Here is a 19,060-nt window from a genome sequence, read left to right on the forward strand (position 1 = left end):
GCTAGTGCGGGAGAGGGTTTGGAGCAGGTTTTGTTTTTGTTTTTAGTTTTGTCCAAAATAAAATGCTCCATAAAATTTTGGAGAAGAAAAATTGAATAATTCCTAATTCTACCATGCTTTATAGTTGCCATGTAACTTCTTTCATCTTTTAGTGCATTTATTTGTACACATAAATGTATGCTTTTTATAAATGGAATCATTACTGCATTGTTTTGAAATTTGTGGTTTCCATTTGGCATATTCTGAACATCCCTTTATTTTGATAAGTAGGGTTCTCCATCATTTTTGATGACTGCCGAATAATTTTCTGTCTGGGGATCCTCTCCCCTCTCTTCCTCCTTTATTTTCTCCTCTCTTTTCCCATACTCTCTTCTCTCTCTTCCTTCACTGACATTGATATCTCTTTTCTTCCTCATAATCTACAATCTTTTGCTCAAGTTCCATTTATTGTTTTCTTTTTATTGACTTTAATGCTTTGTAATATACCCTACAACATATGTAAATAGTATGAAATAAAAAGAGGGTTTTTGTAGTTTTGGGCTGTGCTGACTGTATAACCCAAACAAAATTATTTGTTTCCATTTTTTTGTTGGCAGCTTTGTAATATTTTCTATCCAGTTTCTGTGAGAACAAACATGACATGTTTTGAAAGCTTTTTATATCCCCAGAAGGAAGAAATGACAAAGAGGCAAGCCATGATAATGAATGTTTATGATCTTTATTTAGGAACATGACAGTCTCAAGCCCTCTGTCACTTCTAAGTCTTGATGATTTATCTTGTTTTCCAGACCCTGTGCCAGTCCACAAAGATGGGCAGAATGAAGCTGACAGTGCAGCAGAAGACCTCCAGTCTGTCGGGACCAGCAGGCTGCTCTATCACATCACTGATGGCGACAACCCACTGTTGTCGCCACGATGCTCTATCTTCAGTCAAAGCCAGAGGTTCAACTTAGACCCTGAGTCAGCCCCTTCTCCTCCCAGCACGCAGCAGTTTATGATGTAAGGAAATCTGGTTTTCTTATTGTCTTCATTTAATATAGTTTTTCAAATACCACATTTACAAACTACAATGAAGTGTGTGTCTGAAATCATGCAAACGTGCCTGCCAAATGCAACTGCAGGAGCAGGACAATAAATGGCAAAAATCAGTGTGTTTTCTAGTTGGGAGTGCTATTTCAGGCCTTAATCCCTCAGGAGAAAATGGTCATGAGAGACAGGCTACCCCATGGGCTCTCATGTTTGAATATTATTGATGAAATGACCAGAATCCTAAGTAAGTATATATACATGCAAATATCAAGATTAATGAGCTCAATATCCTTCCTGTGTTCAACAGTGACATCAATGGATGGATTGTAGGAATACTTGGGATTGTCCACCTCAATTTCTTCTTAGATTCTAGAAACATGGTAGCTTACAGTAGCACCCCCCTCCCCAAATAAGTATATACATATGTATGTATACATGAGCATATAGCCAGATACCTGTCCCTATACACTCTATTTAGAATTTGCATTTGGGATTGGAGTGAGGTTGAGGTACTATGTGTTATTTATTTTTAAGTTCCACAAATAATTTTGATGCATGCTAAAACTGAGAATCCCTTGGCTAAAGATATGCCCAGGGAATCCCTAGTTTCTCCCTCATAACTCACGCTGTTATTCTTGATATTATCCGAACCCAGATCCATGGACTATCTATTGATGGATTTGAGGAAGTTAATGAATTACTGCTATTGCATGTACAGTGTGTGTCATGTGAGAGGGTATATGCATTTTCTGGAGAGGGGGACCATTCCTTTCATCATATTTGAAAAAGTTCTGTTATGTCAAGAAAAGTTAACCATTCATCTAAATTTTCCTTGAAAATGTTGGTAGGTGTGGCTCTTGCAATTGATTAAGGATTAACACCTCAACAGGGCTGTCTCTTCTGAATCTTAAATTGGCCTCCTCTAAGCTTTAACAAATGCATTTCCTGGACTAATATTTGACATTTGAAGGCTAAAATGTACTGGGGTCTCCATTAATGAGTAGATCAGGGGTCTACTCTGTCCGGGGTCTGTCTACCCTGTTGAGGTGTTATCCTGTGTGAGCCACACTTACCAACATTTTCAAGGAAATTAATGAGGTGCTACCATGGTAGCTTCATCAAATATTGAACTGCCCTCTGAACTTCTCTGATAATCCAGGAATCTTAGTTTGTAGACCAGCAGCAGTGATTACTGGAAGACCATTGTTTTTTATGCTCTTTCCTTTTCTATATTCATTACAGGCCCCGGAGTTCTTCACGATGCAGCTGTGGTGATGGCAAGGAGCCACAGACCATTACCCAACTCACCAAGCACATCCAGAGCCTCAAGCGGAAAATTCGGAAATTTGAAGAAAAATTTGAACAAGAAAAGAAATACCGGGTAAGGACCCTGGAGTTGACTTAAGAGGGCATCGTGTGAGAGGCATGTAGATTTTTCTGAGCTTCTGTCCTTCTGTTTTGCCAGGGGACAGCTCTGTTCCCATTGACCAATGAAGGACCTGTTCTAAATTGAGTTCCCATCCTGGGTCTGTCTTGTTTTCACATGCTGTCAGTTGATTTCTGCTAAGATGTTTTCTAGTAATGGATTGCAACTCTTATTTCTGAATTTATTTGATTATTGATCCCCCCCCCCTTTTTTCTGAGGAATCTTACTATCACTAGTTTTTCTAGGATCAAAAATTGGATAATTTTTGAATTGTGGTGTAATTTTTTCTTTAACCTTTTCCCATTTGCATTTGGATAAGAACCTCTTAAGGACCCAAAGGGCAAAATCTCTAATTGTGGGGCAGAATGAGGGAGAGATGGTACTTCCTGGTTGGCTGGTGGTGACCTCTCAAGTGACATTTGTTCAGGCCACTCATAAGAACAAACCTTGAACCATCCTTTCCCATCAGCAAGGTGCCAGTCTTTGTGCTGGTACCACAATGCTGCAAACACAAGTCTTGTCTGTTCTCGCATAAGAAACTACAGAGTCATAGGTAAGTGTCTTGTTAGCCAATGCTGCTTTTATTTATTTTCTCTAATGGTGACCATGGCATAGAGAAAAATCATTTCACATAGAATTGCACAAAGATATTGGGTCTTTGGCAGAGGGCCCAGAACAGCTTGTTATTTGAAAAGGGAATAATCTCTCATACATCTTGAAATATTTAAAGGCTCACTAAGCACTTGGTACAGAGGCAAATGGAGGGTTCCTGTGAGTGCGGGTAAGTTCTGGGGAGGGAGACGAGAGTGGGTAATATTCCACTGTCCCATTCTTTCTGTCCTGTGTTTCCCAAAGAGGCCTCAAATTCACTTAAAAGGGGGTTCTAAGGAGTAGTTTTTACCTTTGCAAAATGGGGGAAGAAATCAGATTGGCTTTCAAGACAACCTTAGTCAGGGTGTTGAAGATTCTTCCCTTCCCCAGAGTCAGGCAGTCACAGCTACTTATTGTCTTTTATACAGCAGGAGGGAGCTCTACACCATTATAAGTCTAGGCCTTTGTTTTCCAAACAAAGAAATTGAGGCCCAGTGAAGACAAATAACTTGCCTAAGATAGTTGTGTTCTATCAGCTCAGGCTTGGGGAAGGAGATTGAAGATGAGAAGGTTTTGCAATGGAGGAGAAGATGTAAAATTCTTAAGGGTCCACATTTGGAAAGCTACAGATATCTTGTGAGAAGCTGATCTCACCTGTTTGCTGCTGGAGTATTATTGGATCTGTGATATCCCCACATTGGAAACTGTATAGTAACCACGAGGGGCTCCGTTCCGAGGGCCTGTTAACACTTCTTCTTACCTGGCAATTCTTGAATCAGACTGTTCTGGATTTAAATCCAGTACAGCCACTGAAGAACTTTGTGACTTTGGACTTGTTACTTTATCTTTCTGAGTTTCAGTTTGTCTGTCTGTAAAGTGGACTTAATATTAGTGGTGACTTAAGTTTGCGAGTGTTAAATGAGGGAGTACACTATGATGCTTATTATAGTATTTGGCATGAAGGAAGGAAGTGAGGCTACGTGTTACTAACTTTTTAATCTCCTTGAGTGATATTTGAACAGGCTAACTCACGAAGTCTCTGCCTTGTCAGAAAATGAAGAAAAATTATACATGTTAATTCTCCACTGGATTTTTCCACCTGTGGCTACAGACCCTGGATTATTTCTTTCAACTATAATAGCCACCCAGCAGCTGCCTGTCTTGGAAGAGAATTTCTTCTGATACCCCCTGGCTTTGTCTAGAGAAGCTTTACAGCCAGAGCAGACATACACACACATGCTTAAATGCTCTCACTTCCATGCAGAATGACAGATTCGAGAGCAGTAGGGGAAAGAGACTTCATGGTCACCGTTGCTTCGGTGTATATAAAAGTCTTTGATGTAATCAGAACCTTACATGTCTGAGGAAACAGGGCTTCCCCTTGCCCTTCCTGTCAGGGTGCCAGGCTGTGGTTAGAGGTTTGACATGGCAGTGGACCTTGATTGGTTGCTGTGGGTAAGGTTTCCCTTCCTGGCAGCCTGACTGTGGAATTAGTAACACTCACTGCTAATTTTTGAATCCAAGTTCTGCTGGGCCTTTGGGCTGTTCTGATGCCCATGTATAACATATATCTTTCCAACTCTGTGTGAATGTAACCATTTTATATCCCTATCTAAAACTGTGCTTATTCTCTACAACTGATTTTGCATTCAATTATTGGACTCATGGGCGTAGAAAAGGCTGCTTCAGCCAGATGTTTACTTTCAGTGGAATCAGAGAATGTTAGACTTGGAAAGGATCAGCCTGTCTTCTTTCTTATCTGACAATTGAAAAAACTAAAGCCCAGAAAGGGGAAGTGAATTTTCCAGAATCAAACAGCAAAAGAATTGGTCTAACCCAGACAACAACTCAGGTCTTTTCATTATCAATCCAGAAGTCTTTCTTATGCATTTCATGAGCCATCATCTCTGGCAGATCACAAATCTGGTCCAATGGTACCTTCAGTTTTGTAGTTTGAGAGCCCATTTTAGTTGCATTGAACAAAACCTAAACTATGTAACTTCTGGGTTATGACCATTGGGATCTAATAAACTAGAATATTCCAGTTCAGAAGTTAGAAGGCCTGAAGAGCCACAGTTCGTATATGAAAATTTTCTGTGTGATTTGAGAACCGCCATCCATATGAGCTTGATTTAACCTCTTTTAAAAGCTCCCCAGTAGGAGCTATTTAGTAGGGAATAAAAAAATTCATTTCAGAAACTGGTTTCATGCTTTAAATTATTTTATCAGAAAATTTAGCCTTAAATTTCTCCTAAGTTCTACGTGCAGTAGTGAAAACTTCTTTGGTGATCACTGGCTGAGGGTCTTAAGGTTTTTGTGTGTATGTGTCTTATTATATTTCAAAAGAAGGACTTAACTGTGTGGAGCAGATCCAGTGAACCAGTGAAGCGCTGTTCAACAAGATGTTTTCTCAGACTGCAGTGGAGACATCTCTAAGGATTTTGAGAAACCAAATGTAAAACATTAATTGTCCATACAACCCAAAGCCAAAGTACTAGACTATGTATTTTTTATATTGGGAAAATATTAGAGTGCATCATCCTAGCAGACCATAGAGAGGACCAGGCTAAGCTGTTTTCTTTTGGGGGGTGGGGGCGCGGAGAGGGAAGAGGTCTGTGAGTTACTCTCCGTGGTCCTGAACCCAGGGATTCCCTTGTGGAAATGATAGTCTCTTGTCCAAGTTCCCTTAGGAAAGAATCATTGCCATTTTCCTTCAGTCTTCATTTCCATCTTGATTTTAAAACATATGGTTTTTACATTGCTCTAGAACTGACATAACTATGTCTTGTGTTTCACAATGAACAGACCTAATCCTATGTACATTTGATGATCCTGTCACACAAGTACTGTTTTTGCCTTTGAACTTGAAAAGCATGTGTTTTTCATCTTCCTATGCCTCCCTCTCACCAACAAATTGCTGATGTTACATGGATTTAGTGGATCCTTAAAGAAACATGACAGAGCTCCTAGGTTTGGTCACTAACAATGCACACATTTCAAACTGTTATGTTTGTGATCATGTCATCTAGAACATTACCTATATAGCTCCTTGTATACCTTTAATTTAAAGTAACTATTAATTTTTTTGAGCCTGCATTTAAGTTACCATGTTGGCCTTGACTTGTTTAAAAATATTTCTTACTGATCTGTGGGTGTAGAGAGTAACTATGTTTGTCAACCCTTCTCTCCTAGATTCTTTTTATCTGTAGAAAATCCACTTTTGTGCTCTAAGAAGAAATCCAGAAGTTATGGTGAATGATTTGCATCGATAGAGTCATATTCTTCTAAAACAATATTCTTATTGTCACGTCCAAGGCATTATTAACTATTTGTAGGACATGCATAACCCTATATGTATGTTTGTTGGTGAAGACATATTTGGGATTCCTTTGAGGGTCAGGTAGTAAAACTACTACTACTACCACCACTACTGCTAGTAATAACAACAATAATATTTTTTATTCTAGCTAACACTTCTCTACTGTTTACCATGTGCTTGAAACTGTTTTCAGTGCTTTACAGAAATTAATCTCTCACAGCAACCCTGTGAGGGAGATGATGTCATAATCCTCATTTGATAGATAAGACTGAGGCACAGAGAGGTGAAATGCTTTCCCCAAGGTCACACAAATATGATTAAATTTCACTTTAATGCTAACCCCAGCAGGATATTGAGTCTATGGATAGTGAGAGGATTAGAAATCTAGGCTTTCTCCTGACGGTCTGACTTCTCAGGACTGTTGTCAAATTTTGGCGATTCTGGGGGTCTCCTTTCTTTGGCGTGGAGGATAGGACTGATAGGAGCTAAATCTTCCAGTTTGTCACTATTCTCTAGCAGGTTGTGGTCTTAAGCCATGTATGTGAGCCACAGGCAAGGTAGTGAGTACTGGTTTGTATGACTGCAGTCATCTGCATTGATACAGAGAATGGCCTGGCAATGTGGTGTGTGGTATGGGTGGCCTGCAAGGTGACTGTGGGTTAGACTGTAGGGAGCACTGGTGTGGTTAGGACTATGTGAAAAATACTGGGTGACCAGGACTGTTTAGGAAAAATGCCCATGACAAGGATGAAAGAGTAGAGTAAGTCAAGAATGTCTGCTTTGTTTTCCAGAAGCAACCCCATCTGCTGGAGTTTTCATGCCTGAATTTCTCTCTCAGATTTATATAGTCCTGAACTATCTTTGTGTGGCTCAGCTGTTTAATTTTTTTGTTTTTCCTTTTCTTTCTCTCCCTCCCTCTTCCTCCTTTCCCTCACCCTCTTCCATCCCCATTTATCCTTCCCTTGGTAGCCTTCACATGGTGACAAGACTTCTAATCCTGAAGTCCTGAAGTGGATGAATGATTTGGCTAAAGGTCGTAAACAGCTCAAAGGTAAATGCCAGCCAAAAGTCTCTTCTCAGAAAGGAAGCAGTTACGGTAGTGATAATGTACTCCAGGGCATTTCTGATTCATTTCCACCAGGGCTGTCTTGAACCTCATTTCCCACTTAGATTGGAGGTCCTATTTGAAATACAGGGTCCTGGGTCTCCTTCATCGTTTGGCCCCATTTTATAAACCTTACAAAGAGACTGAGGACCTCCAGAATCCCAAGTGGAATCATTCACTTCAGGAACATTTCAAAATGTGGAACATTAACCTCCCTGGGATATTGGATTCTTGGATGTTTGAAACAAAAGAGATCCAAGAAATCATTTTTTCCACGTACCCCATTCCACAGATGAGAACATTTATGCCCAGAGAGAGGGAAGGTTTATGTAGTTTGGAGGTGGTGAGCCAGGTATAAAATTTGTTTTTCTTGCCTCATGGTCCAGTGTTGTTCTTTTTCTGTCCCCCTCTGGAGATGGTGGTATGAGTATTAATTAACCCTAAAATCCATTTAGAAAGGACTATTGTTATTTACCAATAAAAAATTATCTTCTTCCTCTCTTCACACTCTAATTTCAAGACTTAGGAACATTGAATTTTTCCAAACTTCAGGAAGGATGGTGATTATAAATAACTAGAAGGAAATATTAATTCAGTGGTATTAAACTCAGTGTAGCAGGTTTAACATGCAGCGTTTAAACACCAAGCCAGAGTCTAACTAAAAAACAATCATCAAACAAGGAAAATGAGCTATGTAATTGAGAAATCAATATAAATGGCCTCATGAAACAGCCAGTTCTCTAGTATATTCTGAAATGTAATTCCCTGATAAGTCCTAGGTGGCTTTTTATTTTTAATTATCTAGGTTTATATAAAGCCACGTTGTCATAATGGTGATTCTTGGATTTCAAAACTGTGAAATCTGTCAAGTTGGGGCTGGCGTGCCCCTGTCCCCTTTCCCAGCCCCTCCTGTATTTCCTAGGGTGTCTGCATGTGTGATGCCTTCCAGAAGTACTTCCATTTCCATAGGGGCTTTTGGTGAACACACAACTTTCAAAACCTAAGTAAATGAATCTTTGAGTGTAAAAGTTCAGGTGCTTCAGTAAATAAAAGGTGTAAAGCTTTGGGGCGAAGTAAATCCCAGCCTCCACAGCTAACTGGGATCTTACTCTATTGACCCTGGTTATTAAGGCTGCCCTTGCCCCATGAAAAGCCATCATTAACATTGTTCATTTCCACTGACTTGGGATCAGGAGAGGGAATTTCCTGAAAGGCTCTCTGTTCGTATTGGGGCCAGTGAGTCCTCTTTACTCATGGTAACTTATGGCATTTCTCTTAGAACTAAAGCTGAAGCTGTCAGAACAAGGGACTGCTCCCAAAGGTCCACCTAGAAACCTGCCCTGTGAGCAACCCACAGTCTCTAGAGAGAATGGGAAGACAGAAGCTGCAGCCCCTGAGCCAAGCTCCTCTGGAGAGGAGACTCCAGATGCTGTGTTGATGTGCCTGAAGGAGAAGAGAGAGCAGCTTCCCCACCAGGAGGATTCTAAGGTACTTATTTTCATGGAGCCCCAACAACTCTACACAGTGCCAGTAAGATCATGGTTTTGACCAATTTGCCAGAGCACTTTGCTACCACATAAGCATGTTTAGGAGGCTGGCTCCCAAATTTCAGTCAGATGAGTCTTGGGTGGGTTATTGGTCATGAACTATGAGTATTGCCACATGATTCCAGGATGTGCCACCACTCTAGAGGTTATAGTATTGTGTGTCAATGAAAAGCGAATAGCGAGAAAATAGGGTATATTATACCCCTTTCTCCACCCCCGATAAGTTAGCAAATGAACCCAAGACTAGGGAATAAGCATTTTGTCTAAAAGGATAGGGCTCCAGTTACAGTCCCTTCCTTAAGTTTTATTAAAAAATAATAAAGCACGGATAAAGTATAAGTGGTAAGGAAAGTGGTTTGGTATTCTATATAATAAGAACAGAGAGGTGAGTTTCTTGTGGAGCATTAGGTTGGAACTCAAGACTTCAGCTTTAGACATCTTAGTTTTGAAATCTCAGTCAGACATCCAGATAGAGTTGTCAATTAGGCATTTGGATATTTGAGCTTGATGCTCAAAGAAAAGATTTACTATGTCTTACAAAGAAGAAAAGAGCAATTAACATTTTTATGTGATTTTTTTGTTAGCATATTCATTATTCCAATTGTAATTATTTTTTATGTCCTTTACCCAACCAATCCCTCCCCAACCCCCAACCCCCATCTCTAGTATGCTTAGGTTTGTTCTCTCCTTCTGAAAGTTCAACGTATTATTGTGATTTCTTTCTTTATTTTCTTCCTCCCTCCTTACCTCCCTCCCTCCCTCCCTCCCCCTTCCTTCTCTAGTACCCAGCTATGAGTGAGGACATGTGGTATTTCTCTTTCTGTGTCTGGCTTATTTCACTTAACATAATTTTCTCCAGGCTCATCCATGTTGCTGCAAATGGCAGAATTTCATTCTTTTTTATGGCTGAGTAGTATTCCATTGTGTATATATACCACATTTTCCTTATCCAGTCATCTGTTGATGAACACTTAGGTTGATTCCATATTTGGGCTATTGTAAAAAGAGCTGCAATGAACATGGGAGTGCAGGTGCCCCTTCAACATGATGTTTTCCATTCCTTTGGCTATATACCCAGTAGTGGCATTGCTAGATCATATGGTAGTAGTTCTATCTGCAGTTGTTTGAGAAACCTCCATACTGTTCTCCATAATGACTGTACAAATTTGCTGTCCCACCAATAGTGTAGAAGAATTCCCCTTTCTCTGCATCCAAGCCAGCATTTGTTATTCTTGGTCTTTTTAATAATGGCCAATCTACCTGGGGTGAGATGATATCTCAGTGTGGTTTTGATTTGCATTTCCCTGATGATTAGTGATGTTGAGCACTTTTTCATGTATCCGTTGGCCATCTGAATGTCTTCCCTTGAAAAATGTCTATTCAACTCCTTTGCCCATTTTATAATTGGATTATTTGTTTTCTTACTGTGAAGTTGTTTGAGTTCCTTATATATTCCGCATATTAATCCCTGGCAGGATGTATAGTTTGCAAATATTTTCTCCCATTCCATAGGTTGTCTTTCCACTCTGCTGATTGTTTCCTTTACTGTGCAAAAGGTTTTTAGTTTGGTATAATCCCATTTGTTTATTTATTTTCTTTTGTTGCTTGTGCTTTTTGGGTCTTATTCATAAAGTCTATGCCCACTCCTGCTTTCCAAAGTGTTTCCCATACATTTTCTTTTAGTAAATTTATGGTTTGGGGTCTTATATTTAAGCCTTTAGTCCATTTTGAGTTGATTTTGGTATATGGTCAGATGTATAGGTCCAGTTTCATTCTTCTGCATATGGATGTCCAACTTTCCCAGTACCATTTATTGAAGAGGCAGTCTTTTCCTCAATGTGTGTTCTTGGTGTCTTTGTCAAAGATCAGTTGGCTGTGAGTATGTGGGTTGATTCCTTGGTTTTCTATTCTATTCCTTTGGTCCCAGTGTCTGTTTTTATGCAGGTACCATGCTGTTTTGGTTATAATAGCTTTGTAATATAATTTCAAATTGGGTAGTGTTATGCCTCTGGCTTTATTATTATTTTTTGCTCAGGATTGCTTTGGCTAGTTAGGGTCTTTTGTTGTTCTGTATGAATGTTAGGATTGTTTGTTTTTATTTCTGTGAAGAATGTCATTGGCATCTTGATGGGGATTGCATTGAATCTGTAGATTGCTTTGGGTAGTATGAACATTTTCACAGTGTTGATTCTTCCCATCCAAGAGCATGGAATGTCTTTACACCTTTTTGTGTCCTTTTTAATTTCTTCCAGTAGTGTTTTGTAGTTCTCATTGTAGAGATCTTTCACTACCTTTTACATTGATTCCTAGGTATTTTATTTATTTTATTTCTTGGGGGAGTGACTATTGTAAATGGGCTTGCTTTCTTGATTTCTTTTTCTGTTAGTTCTTTATTGGAGTATAAAAATGCTACTGATTTTTGGGTGTTGATTTGTATCCTGCAACATTACTGATATTGTTAATGAGCTCTAAGAGTTTTTTGGTAGAGTCTTTAGGTTTCTCTCTATATAAGACCATCTCATCTGCAAACAGGGATAGTTTAACTTCATCCTTTCCAATCTGGATGCCCTTTACTTCTTTCTCTTGCTTCATTGCTCTGACTAGTACTTCTTTTTTTTTTTTTTTTCCTTTTTGTCTTCTTTCGTGACTGGCAACGGATCGCAACCCTCAGTGTCGCGCCCGTACCAGACCGGGACCGGCAACGGGATCGCAACCCTCAGTGTTGCGCCCGCACCTCGCTCAGCCAGTGAGCGGCCGGTCTGTATGTGGGATCCAAACCCTCGGCGGGAGTGCCGCCGCACTCCCAAGCGGCACACTGTAGCAGTGCGCCACCAGGCCGGCCCTGACTAGTACTTCTAATGCTGTGTTAAATAGGCATGGTGAGTGTAGGCATCCTTGTCATGTTCCTGTGATATTGGTAATTGGTTTGTCATAAATGGTTTTTATTGGGTTGAGATCATTTCCTTCTATACCTAATTTTCTGAGAGTCTGTATCATGAAGGGATGTTGAATTTTGTTGAATGTTTTTTTTTGTATCTATTAAGATAATCATATGGTTGTATCCTTGGTTTTGTTGATGTGGTGTACCATATTTATTGACTTGCTTATGTTGAACCAGACTTGCATCCCTGGGATGAATCCCACTTGATCATGGTGTATAAGTTTTTTGATGTGTTGCTGTATTCTGATTGCTAATATTTTCTTGAGGATTTTTGCATCTATGTTTATCAAGGATATTAGCCTATAGTTTTGTTTGTCTGGTTTTGGTGTCAGGGTGATGCTGGCCTCATAGAATGAGTTTGGGAAAATAGCCTCTGCTTCAATTTTTTGGAATAGTTTGAAGACATCTGGTATTAATTCTTCTTTAAAGGTTTGATAGACTTCAGCAATAAAGCCACCCAATCCTGGGCTTTTCTTTGTTGGAAGATTGCTGATTACTGCTTCAATCTCATTGCTTGTTGTTAGTTAGTTCAGGTTTTCTATTTCTTCTTGGTTCAGTCTTGGTAGTTTGCATGTGTCCAGATATTTATCTGTTTCCTCCAGGTTTTCATATTTGTTGGCATATAGTTGTTTATAGTCATCTCTAATGACTCTTTGTATTTCTTTGGTATCAGTTGTATTGTCTCCCTTTTCATTTCTGACTTTTGTTATTTGGGTCTTTTCTCTCCTTTTTGTTTTTGCTAACCTAGCTAATTGTCTAAACCAAGTTTTTGTTTCATCAATCTTTTGTTTTTTTTGTTCTCTATTTCATTTAGTTCTACTCTGATCTTAATTAGTTCTTTCCTTCTACTACTTTTAGGATTGGATTATTGTTGTCTTTCTAGTTCTCTGAGGTACAACATTAGGTCACTTATTTGAAGTCTTTATATTCTTTTGATGTAAGCATTTATTGCAGTAAACTTCCCTCTTAGTACTTCATTTGCAGTATCCCATAAGTTTTGGTATGGTGTGTCTTTATTTTTGTTAGTTTCTAGAAATGTTTGATTTCCTGTTCAATTTCTTCTTGGACCCATAGTCCTTCAGGAGCCTGTTGTTCAGTTTCCATGTATTTGTATAGTTTCCAGAGTTTTGCATGTTATTTTTTTTGCAGTTTTAATCCATTGTTGTCTGAAAAGATTCTTGAAATGATTTCAGTTTTTTAAAATTTGTTGAGACTTGATTCGTGACCTAACATGTGGTCTGTCCTGGAGAATGTTCCATGTGCTGATGAGAAGAATGTATATTCCGTAGTTGTTGGATGAAATGTTCTGTAGATATCTGACAGGTTCAGTTGGTCTAAGGTGTAGTTTAAATCCTGTTCTTTGTTGATTTGTTGCCTTAAAGATCTGTCCCATGCTGAGAGAAGGGTATTCAAGTCACCCACTGTTCTTGTATTGGGGTCTGTCTCTTTCTTCAGGTCTTAGAGTGTTTGCTTTATATGTCTGGGTGCTCCAGTGTTGGCTGCATACATATTTATGATTGTTATGTCTTCTTGATGGATAGATCTCTTTATCATTATATAATGGCCCTCTTTGGATGTTTCTGTGCTTAAGGTAGTGTGCTAGCTCTCTTAGATTTTCTTTACTTTTTAAAAATCTTTTTTCCTTTTGTATGCCTGGGTTATTTCAAAAAGGCCATCTTCAAAGCCTGAAATTCTTTCTTCTGCTTGCTCTAGCCTGCTGCTCAAGCTCTCTGTTGTGTTTTTTATTTCATTGAGTGAATTCTTCAGTCCCAGGAGTTCTGCTACATTCTTTCTTAAGGTATTAATCTCTTTGTAAACTTCCTCCTTCGTATCCTGGATAATTTTTCTCATTTCATTGTGTTCTCTAATTGAGTCTTCTCTTCTCTCTTTGAGTTTTCTTAAGATCATTGCTTGGAATCCCTTTTCAGATATTTCAAGGGTTTCCTGCTGGATGGGGTCTGGTACTTGAGAATTACTGTATTCCTTTGGTGGTGTCATATCTTTTATCTACTTGTAGTTCTAGTATCTTTTCATCGATGTCTGGTTATTTGGTAGAGCACTTGTTTCTTATATTACTCTGAAGTGGGCTATGAGGTAAAAGACTTCTTCCTCTATTTGCAGGCTCCACCGGTGACTCTTGTATCAATGCAGTTGAGTGTGCGGCAGGTTGCCTGTAAGGCAGCCCTGCCTGTAGTGCAGGCTCCACAGGTGACTCTTCTTGAATCGATGCATTCGTGTGTGCATCAGGCTGCTGCTGTGGTGGTAAGCCATCCTTGTGGTGGCAGTAGGTGTGGTGGTGGCTGTGGTGGACCACCTTCACAGAAATTGTGTTTGTGGCATTTGTGCTGGATACTCACTTTGGCTCCAGCTTGGGTGGTGGGAGGACCTTCCCGGGCCTTTAAGTTGTGCCCACACTGGTGGTGTGGCCCGGGATGCTCACTTGGGCTCCTGCTTATGGGGTGGGAGGGCCTGCCCAAGCAATTAGTATTTACCTGGTTAATCCCCCTTGTCCTGCATATCTGTGCTTCTGTTTCACTTATGCCAAGGAAGCTTTCCTGTGGTCTTTGATTGACTTTCAGTTCTTGAATAAAAGTTGTAGTACTGTATCATAGCTCTAACTCTCCGGTATGCCATTTGTTGTCTCTCTTACTACACTTTAAAAGCTTCTTGTATACAAGGACTTGCTTGTGATCCCTTAGTATTTGTACTTAGTAGGTATTGAATTAATGTTTGCTGAGTGAATGGAAAAATGTATAGATGAATTAACAAACAAACATATTTAACATTGGAGCGAAGTCATCATGAGAATGCTGTCTTTACATGTTCTATTGTCCTGGTCTTAATCATAAAGTGGCAACAAAGGCCAAATCTCAAAAGGCTTACCATATGCCCTGGATTAGTCCTAGTCCTTTACATCAGGACTTGTGATCTACAAGTGGGCCTGTGCCATGTCTATCTTTATGAAATACCTTTAGACTTAAGAAACAACCAGTATATGTCAGGAATAGAAGGTTTTCATCCACTTGGCAACCTATCTCCCACCCAAGATTCTAGACTTTTGTGGTAGCCAGTGGATAATCTGTGTGTATTCTCTATCTGTCTGTCTATCTCAAGCACATCTGTGGTTTCCCATCCTTCAATTCTTCTGAGGATCTTTCTTGTATTTTACAGTTACCTTCACCATATTTATAAAAGCATCTTGGTCAGTACCCAAGTCCTAAGTCTATGTTCTACTCAATTAACCAGGGTAGTGAGGGGAGAGTTGGGACTGGTATAGTAGACTTAGAGCAGGACTCAGTGCTTGAACCAGCCACTTTCTAACCATAGGCACTTGACAAGTAAACTAATTCTTTGAGAGTCAACTCCCTCATCTGTAAAATACAGATAATATCTACTTATATAATTATTGTGACAATAATCCTGGTGACTAGTGGACAATCATTTATTTGCCAAAATATTTGAATACCTACTTTGTGCTATGAAGTAGGATAGGTACTAGATATAAAAAATAAACAAAAAAGAGAAGTCATGGCAGGGGGATGGTTGCTGCCTTCATGGAGCTCATGTTCTCCTGGGAGTTGGGATACAAGAAATAAATAACTCAGTAAACAAAATCACTAAAGATTTTGATAAGTACTGTGCAGGGAATTAAACAGATGATATGATAGAAAATAATGGGTATGGATGATTAGGAAGGCCAAGAAAGAGACATTTAGTGAAGAAGAATAAGCAGGCCAAGAGAGCAGCAAAGAGCATTCTAGACAGATAGAATTGCAAGCATGAAAGCCTTGAATGAAGGAAGAGCTTGTTGTGTACTTGGAATTCTCAGATCTGAGGGCTGAAGCACAAGATGGTATGGGATAAAGTCAGAAAGATAGACTGGGACCCATTACAAAGGACCTATTAGGCTATGGAAAGTATTAGGAAGTTGCTGAATGGTTGCAAGCAAAAAGGTTACATGATGTTTTACATTTAAAAGATCTTTCTGATTACTTACAGAATAAATTATAGGGGTAAACAAGTGGAAAAGGGGAGATAAAATGGGTGGCTAGGATTAGCATGGTAGCTTTGGAAATGGAAAGAAGTGAACATATTCAAAGTTTATTTTGGAGGTAGAGTCAAAAGGACATGCTGAAGCATTGGATGGGAGTAAGTGAAGGAAAGAATATAGGATGGTGATGCATCCATTTACTGACATGGGAAAGACTAGAGGAGAAGCAGATTGGGGGGTGGGGTGAAAATTTAAGATGTCTGTTTTGGACATATTACATTTATGATATTAGAGGAATAGCATGACCAATCATCCCAGTTTGCTCAGGACCTTCCTGGTTTTAGTACTGAAAATCCCATGCTCTGGGAAATGCCTCAATCCTGGACAAACTGCAATGGTTGGTCATTGTACTGAGGCATCCAAGTCAAATAGGCACATGCAAATGAGAGCTTGAAGATCAAGGAAAAATCTCTGAGTTCTTTAGAAATCGTTCTTGTATAAAAGCAATTATTTCTATTATTTTAAATAAAGTATCTGTTGAATTATTTAATAAGTGCTAGAAACCCTTTCAAATAAACCTAGTATTAAGCTCTGAAGTAGACTAAAGTTAGACCCTTTAAGTAGAGAGCTCTGTAGTAGAACACGTAAGCTTCAATATATAAAGCTGCAGCATTGTTCCTGGGAGAGTTTAGTGTAGTAAACCATGTATGTAGTGGCTTGGCAGCCTTAAGGTGTGTTGTAAAGGTGAGTCCAGAGGTCATAGCAGAACCAAAGGGAGGACTGTAAAATTCCAAAGCAGCCTCCTCAATGAGCTCAGTAGCATTTCAGATCATCTCATTAAGTCCCATTTCTTTAAACTCAAACTGACAGATGACTTTTATCTGGAGTGCCTGCCTTACTGCTGAAAATGCATTAAATATTAAAATTTCCAAGATAAAGAATGATTTCTTTTCTACAGAGACTTTTATTATGACTCTTTCTGAAATTTTTGTATCTGGTGTTTAGTCAGAGCCCATACTAAAGCTGATAAATCTTACAGCATTGCCTTGTTGGTTCAGATATTGCTAATGAGTAATTTTATACCTCTTTTGTCTATGAATGATTTTGGGGGATAATCACTTCTGGGTCACAGGACATTATTGTACACAGGAAATGAATGAATCATCCTCTAGATCTGACTGTAGTGCCTATTTATGTCCTCTATGGTCCTTTTCTTTTGGAAATCCTGAATTAGTGCTAGCACATAGACACATATTGCCCTTTCTGAGAACTGTAGGTGGGGTCAGGTGCACAGCAGAAATTACCAAGGGAATGAGTAACAGCAATTACTTCTTCTGGCTCCTCATCAATTATGGCATCTTTGAGGAGTGAAGCAGATTTTTTTTTTTTTTTTTTAAAGATGACCGGTAAGGGGATCTTAACCCTCGACTTGGTGTTGTCAGCACCATGCTCAGCCAGTGAGCAAACCGGCCATCCCTATATGGGATCCGAACCCGGGGCCCTGGTGTTATCAGCACCACACTCTCCCGAGTGAGCCACGGGCCGGCCCTGAAGCAGATTTTTTAAAAGCATAATAATTCATTTTGTTTTTAAAAATCAAGTAAAAACCTACTTGATTACTGGCTGGTTGTTAGCTGGAAAGAGGGAAGATCTAGAGGTAAAGGGTATGGAAAGAAAGATACCACCAAACTTTTCTGCTTGCCTACATAGCCTTTTCTTAAGAAAAAAAAATTAATTTTTTGACTAGGTAACACTTTCTCACACAGTTTAGGAAGAAATTATATAAAAGGTTATAGGGTAAAAAGACTCCTTGCCACCTCAACGGCCATCTCCAGCTCTGAGGTCTCCTACCTCAAGTAGATAACTATTGTTATTAATGTCTTAATAACATTTTGGAGTTTCTATATAAATCATATGCAAGAAATGATCAATATACATCCTTAATTTGCCTCTTTAAACAAAAGGTAGCAGTCTACATAATTGTGTATCTTTTTTCACTTTATATATTCTGGATAGCTTTTTGTATCAAAACAGGGAGCTTCATATTCTTTTTTATTTTAAAAACTTATTGTTTAATAGCAGTGTAGTATTCCTTTTTTTAGTAATGGGCAACATTGATATTAACTTCAAGCCAACTATTTCAGTAGCTCAAATAACATTTAGTATGCCTGTTATTAGGCCAGGGGTGTTTATTTAATTAATTAATTAATTAGTTAATTAAGTTAGTTGTAAACAGACCTCCCTAAGGAATGTTTTTTTTTCTTTATTTTTATGGCACTTTTAGTTTTAAGGAGAAATTGAGCAGAAAGTACTGATAGTTCCCATACTCTCCCCCCACCCACATATACCATTTCTCCTTTTATAGACATGTTCCATTAGTGTGGTACATTTGTTACAATTATGAATCAATATTGACATATTATGTTAACTTCATTTTTATATTAGGGTTCCCCCTTTGTATTCTGTAGCTCTATGGGTTTTGACTAATGCATGTCATGTATTAACCATTGCAGTATCCTACGCAACAGTTTTTCTGCCCTAAAAATCCACTATGCTCCACCTATTCATCACTCCCCACCTCCTCCCCTGAAATCCTGGCAACCACTGACTTTTTTTTTTTTTTCACATTTCTAATTTGTTTGTGTTGGAAACATTCAAAATCCTTTCTTCTAGGTAATTGAAACTGTAGAGTAAATTTTTTTTTAAATTATACATTCATGTGGGGTATGATGTTGATTGTGTGCAATATGTGATGGTTAGATCAGGATAGTTAGCTTATTCATCATTACAATATGCAATCACTCTTTGTGTGCATTGACTAGCCCCACTCTATCTCTCTCCCACTTTTCCACCTCTAGTTTTCTAAAAGTTCAACATATTACTGTGATTGTTGTTTCTTTCTTTCTGTCTGTCTCTCTCTATTATTCATTTATTTGTGGATTCAGCTCCGATGACTAGATAAGTAAATTGTTGTTAGTTATAATCACCCAACAGTGCTATACAACATTGAATATTATTCCTCATATTTATACTTTCATATCCATTAACCTACTTCTCACCACCTCCCCTCCCGCCTCCCCCTTCTTTTTTTTTTTTTTTTTTTTTTTTTTT

General features: G+C 38.9%; 1 protein-coding gene across 1 annotated transcript in view; it reads left to right on the forward strand.

The window, feature by feature from the left end:
• The window catches only part of FAM13C (family with sequence similarity 13, member C), a 49,869-nt gene that overhangs the window by 20,079 nt on the left and 10,730 nt on the right, over positions 1-19,060 (forward strand). Inside the window, exons 3-6 of the mRNA XM_008590124.1 lie at positions 789-999; positions 2,272-2,410; positions 7,335-7,416; positions 8,750-8,958. Coding sequence (XP_008588346.1) covers positions 789-999; positions 2,272-2,410; positions 7,335-7,416; positions 8,750-8,958 — 641 coding nt within the window. The remainder of the gene's footprint in view (positions 1-788; positions 1,000-2,271; positions 2,411-7,334; positions 7,417-8,749; positions 8,959-19,060) is intronic.

This window comes from Galeopterus variegatus, unplaced genomic scaffold (assembly GCF_000696425.1).
Source record: "Galeopterus variegatus unplaced genomic scaffold, G_variegatus-3.0.2 Scaffold5863, whole genome shotgun sequence".
Taxonomy (NCBI): domain Eukaryota; kingdom Metazoa; phylum Chordata; class Mammalia; order Dermoptera; family Cynocephalidae; genus Galeopterus; species Galeopterus variegatus.